A 10,275-nucleotide genomic window follows, 5' to 3' on the forward strand; every position below is an offset into this window, starting at 1 on the left:
AATATAAAAAAATAGAGTTTACACCACGAAGAGAAATTTTCTTCTCAGATAAAAGCTGAAATTAGGACAATGCCTCCTAATTTTTTTTTTAACTTAGTAAATGGGCATAAAGACTAACCTATAAAGAAGTATGTGTTTGTCAAAATCAAAATTGTATATTTAAAAACTGGGGTTTTATTTACTGTATGTAAATAAACCTCAATAAACTTGACTTTAGAAAAAGGAAGTCTTCTCTAGATTTTTTAAATAAGTAATCCTAACGTATAGATTAGTTCCTAGGTCTATTTTTTTAATAGATACATAGTTTAGATAACTTAAAGAATAAAATCATGCTTAAGAAATTGTCTCTTTTTTTCAGGGAAGATGTTTCTGTGCTGCAAGTAACATGAAACACCGACTCAGCTGCATTAAGTAATAAGGAGATCTCTTGATCAGAAGTCTGGCAACTTTAGGTGCAGTAAGTCAGTGGTCTGGCTCTGTGCCCTGAGAGTCTGTTGGTGCATGTATGTCAGACTAGTAGTGAAACACATGTAACAATTCCAGACAACCATTGCTTCTTCAATCACTTTTCTTAAGAGCAAGCAAACATGTCCTAGACACCCCCCACATGACTTCCCTTCCAGTCTTACTGGCCAGAATTAGATCATATGCTCATTCTTTTTTCTTATTGTGGTTAAAAAAATAAACACATAAATTTACCATCTAAACAACCTTTAAGTGTATAGTACAATACTGGTAACCATGTGCATAGTGTTGTACTAGAACTTTTCCTCTCACATGATTGAAACTCTGTACCAGTGAACAACTCCTCATCTTCCCTCCCGTACTCCTGGCAACCACCATGCCACTTTCTGTTTCAATGAGTTTGATTACTTATTTCACATAAGTGGAATCACACAGTATTTGTCTTTTTGTGACTGACTTAATTCACTTAGTACAATGTCCTCAAGGTTCATCCCTATTGCAGTATATGACAGGTTTTCCTTCTTTTTTAAGGCTAGATAATATATTTCATTGTATGTATACGTTACATTTTTAGAAATCGGTTCATCTGTAGGTGGACATTTGGGTTGCTTCTATATCTTGGCTATTGTGAATAATTTTGTATGAAGATGGGTATGCAAATATCTCTTGGAGATTCTGTTTTCAATTTTTTTGGATATATACCCAGAAATGAGATGGCTGAATAATATGATAATTTTATTTTTAATTTTTTTTGAGGTATCTCCACACTGTTTTCCATAGTGGCTGCCCCATTTCACAATCCTGTCAACAGCACACAAGGGTTCTAATTTCTCCACACCATGGCTAACACTTGCTATGTTCTGTGGTTTTTTTGATAATGGTCATCTTAATGGGTGTTTTTTTTTTGATAATGGTCATCTTAATGGGTGTGAGGTGGTATCTCACTGCGGGTTTGATTTTCATTTCCCTGATGACTAATGATGTAGAGCATCTTTTCACGTATCTGTTGGTCATTTGTATATCTTTTTTGGAGAAATATTTGGTCAAGTCCGCAGCCCAATTTTTAATTGTGTCATTTGTTTTTTTGTTATTGAGTTGTAACAGTTCTTTATATATCCTGGATCTTAAACCAACCATCACCAGAGTGTAATGGTTGTTGGGAAATCTATCAACACAGGACCTATCCGCCTAACTTTTGTATTACATCTCAATGACAGGAGAGTTTATTAAAGACATTATGGAAGATTTTATTTAAATAGATGCATGTAGACAGCCAAGGTATAAGTGAGAGGAAATTGGATAGAGCCTCAGGTGACCTGGGTTCTTTTTAGGACTCAGAAACTGCTAACAGTGTGACCTTGTTAAATCACTTTACCTTTTAAAACTATATGTAAACCAAAGGGTGGTTTCATAATTCCAAATCGTGACATCAAATCACTGGAAAGGTAGGCGTGGGCAGGTATGGATATGTGTACATTTAGGTTTGTAACAGAGTAATATGTATGGGCAAGGGTGTGTGTGTGTAGATGTAGGACTATAGGTAAGAATGGGTATGGGTTGGTAAGGTAGGGGTGTGTGTGTGTGTGTGTGTGTGTGTGTGTGTGTGTGTGTGTGTGTAGGATTATAAGTGAGAGAGTGGTAGATCAAAGTGCAGAGTAGGCAAAGGACAGGATGAATCTCAGTCAAACATGTCTCCATTTTACTGATTTATATTTAATTGTGTAGGATATAAACGCATTACTAAAGATGTTGCAAATATTCTTTCTAGTTTGTATGTGCCTTTTATTTTGTTCATGGTAGGGTTTTGTTAATGTTACAAAGTTTGTTTTCTATTTTTTTTAATTAATAGGACACTTCTTTCCTTTTAGTGTTCACTAAAAAATACGACAATTTACATATAAGGAAAATTAAAGAAAAAATGCCCATAAACTCAGCACCTAAGGATAACCACCTTAACAACTCAGTCTACAATCCAGTACTACAGAGGGAGAGATATGCAATGACATCATTGTACATCACTGCACACCTCTGTATAATAGACCTAGATGTTTCCATATCCTATTGATGATAGCATAAATTGGCTATAAACTTCCTGTGAGGCAATTTGTAATAACTATCAATAATTTCAAAAACCTGCCACAAAGTACATGAAAAGATTCAACATCACTAATTATTAGAGAAATGCAAATCAAAACCACAATGAGTTATCACCTCACACCAGTCACAATGGCCATCATCAAAAAGTCTACAAACAATAAATGCTGGAGAGGGTATGGAGAAAAGAGAACCATCTTGCACTGTTGGTGGGAATGTAAATTGATACAGCCACTATGGAGAACAGTATGGAGGTTTAAAACTAAAAATAGAGCTACCATATGATCCAACAATCCCACTCCTGTGCATATATCCAGAGAAAACTATAATTTGAAAAAATACATGCACCCCAATGTTCATTGCAGCACTATTTACAGTAGCCAAGACATGGAAGCAACCTAAATGTCCATCAACAGATGAATGGATAAAGAAGATGTAATACGTACATACAATGGAATATTAGTCATAAAAAAGGATGAAATAATGCCATTTGCAGCAACATGGATGGACCTAGACATTATCATATTAAGTGAAGTAAGTCAGAAAGAGAAAGACAAATATCATATAATATCACTTATATGTGGAATCTAAAAAATGATACTAATGAACTTATTTACAAAACAGAAATAGACTCACAGATTTAGAAAAAACTTATGGTTACCAAAGGGGAAAGGTGGGGGAGAGGGATAAATTAGGAGCTTGAGATTCACATACACACACTACTATATACAAACTAGATAATCAACAAGGACCTACTGTATAGCATAAGGAACTCCACTCAATATTCTGTAATAACCTATATGGGAAAAGGATCTGAAAAAGATTCAGATATATGTATATGTATAACTGAATCACTTTGCTGTATACCTGAAACTAACACAGCACTGTAAATCAACTATACTCCAATATAAAATTAAAATTATAATAAATTTATTAAATAAATACAGTTCAATAAAATTAAAATTTTAGTTTCTCATTTCACACGCTCAATAGCCACATGTGATTATTGAGTATGGTATTGTATGACACATACAGAATATTTCCAGCATGGCAAAAAGTTCTATTGAACAGCTGTGGTTTCAATTCATTATTACCCACAATGTGCCAGGAACTGGTTAAATACTTTACATGCGAGCACTAAAACATCAGTGATGTAAGTTTTACTATTCCTTTAAAATACTATAGTTACACGATTAAGTGGGCTTTTACTCTGGGTAGTTAGAGAAAAGGGGTGTCTTTTATTCCCAAGTGAAGATTCTAGTCTTCAAATTCTTTCCCATCCATCTTAAGAAAATAGAAATAATACTTCTTAGTTCTATATATTGTTATAAACAATCATTTCCACATATTTCGAGATCTGAGTTCTCTCTAAGGCAGAGGTTTTTAAATCACGAAGTGACACACTCAGATTAGAGTTAAAAGAAAGCTGAGACCTTAATCTGGCAAAGGTTACTGCTCATTTCTTCCTGATATGTTACACCTGTCCGTGATTCAACTGCAGGAAATGGCGAAAGAATGGCAGTTACTTATCTAGACTATTTCTTTCACCACTTCTCTGAGTGAGAATGTTCTGGATGCCACATGCAGTACTTTATGTTAACTTTTCTCCAGGGGCAGAGAGTGTCCACGTTGTCTTTTGTCTTCAAAGTATGAATACAGATGGATAGGGGAAGGTACACCACAAAAAAATCAAGACCCTCTCCGAGAGGTATATTAAGATAATGTCACAACTTTCATTGGAAGAGTAAAATATTTACATCAGGCTAGGCCAGGCCTTCAACAACTTGAGCCATGTACCTTCTCCCAGGCTTGGTTTCTTCATCTGTAAAACAATATGGTTGGGAAGTTGATCACAAAGGCTTCTGTGATTCCAATGACTTTCCAAAATGACTATGATCCATAGCCTATCTAGAAACCTCCTATAATCAGCCATCAAAAAGAATGAAATAATGCCACTGGCAACAATGTGGATGAACCTAGAGATTATCATACTCAGTGAAGTAAGTCAGACAGAGAAGGACAAATGTCATATGATATCACGTACATGTGGAATCTAAAATATGATACAAATGAACTTATTTACAAAACAGAAACAGACATAGAAAACAAACTTATGTTACTAAAGGGGAAAGGGGGGGATATATTAGGAGGATGGGATTAGCAGATACAAACTATTATATGTGAAATAGATAAACAACAAGGTCCTACTGTATAGCACAGGGAACTATATTCAATATCTTGTAATAAACCATAATGGAAAAGAATATATATAACTGAATCACTTTGCTGTACACTGGAAACTAACACCACATTGTAAATCAACTATACTTCAATTCAAAAAATAATAAATAAATATAAACCTCCCATAGCTCTCTCCCTGACCCACACTGCTGCCAGGACCCTCAATCATTGTGGTACAGCTGCATAACTCTAACAGTCTTTTGCTAGGACTTAGTAAATTGTTAGGACAAATAACACAGTATTCCAGCTCCCCAGACTGTCCATACCAGTTAGGAATCCCTCTTCTAACTATATAGCTCGGGTGCTCTGTTGCTGAGTTTCTTTAAATGACGTGAGGATTTTAGTGTCCATATCTAGGATTCTGTGATTTGAAGACATAGGAATGAGATAAGAATGAGTTCTTATTCCACTGGGGTTTTTATTTGGTTCAAAATTAAAACAGACACAGGGCTTCCCTGCTGGCGCAGTGGTTGGGAGTCCGCCTGCCGATGCGGGGGACGCGGGTTCGTGCCCCGGTCCAGGAGGATCCCACATGCCGCGGAGCGGCTGGGCCCGTGGGCCATGGCCGCTGGGCCTGCGCGTCCGGAGCCTGTGCTCCGCAGCGGGAGAGACCGCAACAGTGAGAGGCCTGCATACTGCAAAAACAAAAACAAACAAACAAACAAAAACAAAATTAAAACAGACACAAAGAGTGGATTCTCTTGCTCTGAACTATTTCTTTGATGATTTGTGTTCTTGCCCAAGGCTGATTCTTATAAACTTTGGAGGGTTTTTCTACCCCTAAGATTCTTCTCTGGCAGCCCTTCTTCTGCCCAAATTCCTCAGGAAGCGGCACAGTGATGGGGAAAATGTAAGCTTGGTTTAGCATCTTTGTAGTTTGTTTACATTTTAAACACCCATGCTTTAGAGTTGGATAAATCAGTTGGGCTCAAGACCTGGTCTGTAACCTTGGGGAAGTTACCTATACCTCAATTTCCTCATCTATAAAATGTGGATAATTGCATCTCTTTTCCAAGGTGATGTTCTTGAAGTGCAACCATAGGGAAGTACCTAGGCCATCACTTGGCACAAACCAAGAACTTAGTAAAGCTGCTCTTTTCTCTCACTCTCCACTTTCACCCCTTCCATTGGAATGAATATCAAAACCATAAAAGTAAATTGTCTGTATTCACCTCTATTCTTGTAGAGTTCTTATTGAATCTTTATTTTTTCCTGATTTTTTTTTTTAGGCTTGGCAATACTCAGCCGTAAATAAAGAATCCACGTTACATGAATAACATTTAAAAGCTAGCTTTGCATCCAGCTTTGTCATGGTGCATGCCCCTGGCTGCTACTACAAAGGGCAAGACTGAGACCAATGAGTCCGAGTTTCAGAGTTTTCCTTTTGACCATCTTACTGGAACCCACTCTATACATAGGATCCTACCCCAGGGAGGTCAGCATTTCTCAGGGTAACTCAGCCACCAGTACCTATAAGCTTTATCTTGAAACCAATAATCATTTGCTAGCATGCTATTCTCCCAGAGCCATAAACCAGAATCCTGGAGGGGTTTGCAACAGTGTTCGCAGTTTGCAACAATGGCTGGCAAACTACTACACAAGGGACAAATCTGGCCCACTTCCTGCTTTTATACACCTGGGACCTAAATGATACATACTTTTTTTAATAATCAAAAAAATAAAATAAAGAGTAATATTTCATGACATATGAAAATTATATGAAATGCAAATTCTGGTGTCCATAAATAAAGTTGTACTGGAACAAAGCCACAGTCATTCATTTGTGTATTGTCTATGGATGCTTGCATGGTACAGGGGCAGAACTGAGTAGTTGCTACAGAGACTGTACGTCCCATAAAACCTAATTTATTTACTATCTGGCCCTTTACAAAGTTTGCTGCCCCCTGATACGGGGCACAGACTCCAGGAGCCAGACGGCCCGGTAGCATAATTCAGCTCTGGGCAAGTTCTCTCACCTCCTCTGTACCCTCAACTGGATATAGAGGATGATAACAGCATCCATCTCATGGGGTTTTATGAGGATTAAGCAAATATATAAAGCGCTTAGAAGAGGGTCTGGCACATATTAAGTACTATATATGTGTCTGTTACTATAAGTTGCCACAATTTTTTTCATAAACTAAAGCAGCAGCAGCTTACCAATCTGTTAGCAATAATTGTGAGAATTTCATTTGTAGCACTCCATTAAATTCAATTCTTTAGCAGCGGGGCAGTAGGAAGGTATTAAAGACAACTGAAATGACAATGAACATAGATGCTTTTCCATAAAACTAGTTCCGCATTCTTACAAATATTTTTTATGCTAATATATACTTCTTTCAAACTTGAGTCTTGGAGGAGCTTACACTCAACTTTGAATTCAGCCCTCACCTCTATTCCTTATAGTTGGAAGAAACGGACTTCAAAACAGAGGCTAAGGAACAGAATAGAGAGCCCAGAAATAAATCCATGCATATACAGTCAACTGATCTTGGACAAGAATGCCAAAATTACACAATGGAGAAAGGATGGCCTCTTCAACAAATAGTGCTGGGAAAACTGGATATCCACATGCCAAAGAACGAAATTGGACCCCTATCTTACACCATACACAAAAATCAACTCAAAATGGATTAAAGACTTAAATGTAAGACCTAAAACTGTAAAACTTCTAGAAGAAAACTTAGGGGGGAAGCTTTGTCACATCGGTCCTGGCAATGATTTCATGGCTATGACACCAAAAGCACAAACAACAAAAACAAAATAAATAAGTAGGACTACATAGACTAAAAAGCTTCTGCACAGCAAAAGAAACAACAGAATGAAAAGGCAACCCATGGAATGGCAGAAAATATTTGCAAACCATATATCTGACAAGGAGTTAGTCTCTAAAATAATAAGGAACTCCCGCAACTCAATGGTAAAAAAAAAAACAAGACTAATAACCCAATTTAAAAATGCGCTAAAAACTTAAATAGATATTTTTACAAAAGAGACATACAAATGAACAGCAGGTATATGGAAAAATGTTCAATGTCACTAATTATCAGGGAAATGCAAATCAAAACCACAATGATATCACCTCATACCTGTCAGGATGTCTATTATCAAAACAAAAATAGACAATAAGCGTTGGCAAGTATTTGGAGAAACTGGAACTCCTGCACATTATTAGTGGGAATTAGAAATGGTGAGGCTGCTATGAAAACAGTATGGAAGTTCCTCAGAAAATGAAAACTACCATATGATCTACCAACCCCACTTCTGGGTATATATTCAAAATAATTAAAAACAGTATTTCAAAGAGATTTTACACCCATGTTCACTGCAACATTATTCACAGTAACCAAGATGTGGCAGCAACACAAATGTCCATCTATGCATGAATGGATTTTTTAAAATGTAGTATGTACATACAGTGCATTGTTATCCAGCCTTAAAAAAGAAGGAAATCCTATAATATTTTACATGATTGAACTTCAAGGACAGTATGCTAAGTAAAACAAGTCAATCACAAGAAGACAAATATTGCATGATTCTACTTATATGAGGCATCTAAAGTAGTCAAACTCATAGAAACAAAGTAGAATCGTGGTTGCCAGGGGCTGAGAGGAGGAAATGGGGAGTTGTTCACTGGTATAGGTTTTTAGTCATGTGACAGGAAACGTTCTGGAGATCTTCTGTACAACACTGCATGCTTTTAACAATAGTGCATGGTACACTTAAAAATTTGTTAGGCTGGTAGATCTCATGTTGTGCTCTTACCACAATAAAAAACAGTAGGGAGAAAAAAACCCAAAACTCTACATAGGCCAAAGGACTCATATGTCTAATCTACGTTGATGATGGCTGTGGTATTTGAAAACAGTAATCAACTTCCTGAATCAAACACAAAGCAAGTAATAGTTTACTTGATATAAGACAACAGGGACTATTAGAATTTTCTCACAATTCAGAACTTTGGCTTTTAGCATTTGGGTATCCAAAAAGAGGACTTGAGAGGGAAGTTTATACATAAGAGGAAAACAATGACCCTAGTGAGAACACAGACCAGGAACTCAGTATGGAGGAAACCGGTCCACCACGGTGAACAAACACAGTACCTCGCACAGCAGGTGCTCCAATATTTGTTAAATGTTCGTGACTCATTCAATTTTTCTGTGCAACCTCCATAGCAAATACTGCGAATCTTGCTCGTTATTGCATTTCTTAAAACGTTAAAATTCAGAAAAACATTCTGCGTGACTGAAATTACATGAAACAAAACCAAACAAAAATCTCACATCTGAATTGCTTCAAACTGTTTAGGTGAAAAAGAAAACTGTGTGAAGTAAAGAAAACCGTTTCCTGAATCAACTGAGTGAAGTTCCAAGTTCCAGCTCTCTCACCCTCCTGAATATTTACCAGCACACTCTCAGCTTGCGCTAAACTTTTATTGCATAAAAAGCAGCTGAGTAATTTTGGAGAATGGGATTGTTTTGACTAAATCATCCAGATAATTCAAACAACTCAATTTCTAATAACAATCTGGGCGAGGCTGCCCTGCCCAGTAAATGTTCTCTATACTCCCCAGGACATAGCCAAGTCACACCCAGTTTAGCCAGGAGATGACAGTATCCCCTAGAAAGGAAACACGCCCTTATTGTTCAGTGATACGTGCAACCGCCAGCCAACGCTCCCCCGCCCTCCGTTCCTCGAGTTTATTCCAGTTTCCCGAGGGCGCTTTCAAATTTTGATTTTTTACGACGTCTCCTTTCCCCGAAAGCATCTAAGAGCTGCCCTAAAGCCTTCAGCCCCTTCCCCCAATACCGCACTCTGCTTAGAGCCCGCAGGCCTGTCCAGTAAAGTTATTTAAAATAAAAAGCGTAACAGAAGACGTCCAAGCAGGAAGAGAAAAAGGATACCCCGGGAACTGGGTTAGTGTCGGAATGAGCCATTCGTTTCGAAGGGAGGAGAGCCCCAGGTGCGAATTGTATCGCGGGTCTGAAGTCACTTACCGGACCTCCGATTCAGCAGGGCCTGAGTACATAAAACACCAAAGACCGGGCGGAGCGCAGGAAGGGGCGAGGGGCCGGAAGTGGAGCCTGGCAGGGCCGGCGGGCCTGAAGCGCGTCCCCCGTGGGCTCTGGTGGTGCGGCCCGAGGCGGCCGCGGCGGGGAGGCGGGAGGCGCAGGGCTGCGGCACAGAGGGCAGCATGGCGTACCCCGGGCACCCTGGCGCCGGCGGCGGCTACTACGCAGGCGGGGTGAGTGCTGCCCGCCCGGGCTCGCGGCCGAGGTGCGACCCCTGGATGCCGGGGGCGCCGAGAGGCCACACGTGGCGACTCCGCCGGGGCGGCTCCCGGGCGCCCCCGCACTGCCAGCCGCCTCTCCCCAGGCCCCTGCCGACCGGCCTCTGTCTCCAGCGCCCTCTTTCCCCCTGTCCCTTCTCCCCTCGGCTGGCTACCCGCGGACCGGGCGCGGGGGGCTTTTGCCC

At 39.3% G+C, this 10,275-nt stretch overlaps 1 protein-coding gene across 1 annotated transcript in view; it reads left to right on the forward strand.

The window, feature by feature from the left end:
* The first annotated feature begins 9,969 nt into the window (after positions 1–9,969).
* The window catches only part of SRI (sorcin), a 14,684-nt gene continuing 14,378 nt past the window's right edge, over positions 9,970–10,275 (forward strand). The window contains exon 1 of the mRNA XM_007446745.1: positions 9,970–10,045. Within this exon, the coding sequence (XP_007446807.1) occupies positions 9,995–10,045 (51 nt within the window). The 5' untranslated portion in view covers positions 9,970–9,994. The remainder of the gene's footprint in view (positions 10,046–10,275) is intronic.

The sequence above is a fragment of the Lipotes vexillifer genome, unplaced genomic scaffold (assembly GCF_000442215.2).
Source record: "Lipotes vexillifer unplaced genomic scaffold, Lipotes_vexillifer_v1.1 scaffold617, whole genome shotgun sequence".
NCBI lineage: Eukaryota > Metazoa > Chordata > Mammalia > Artiodactyla > Lipotidae > Lipotes > Lipotes vexillifer.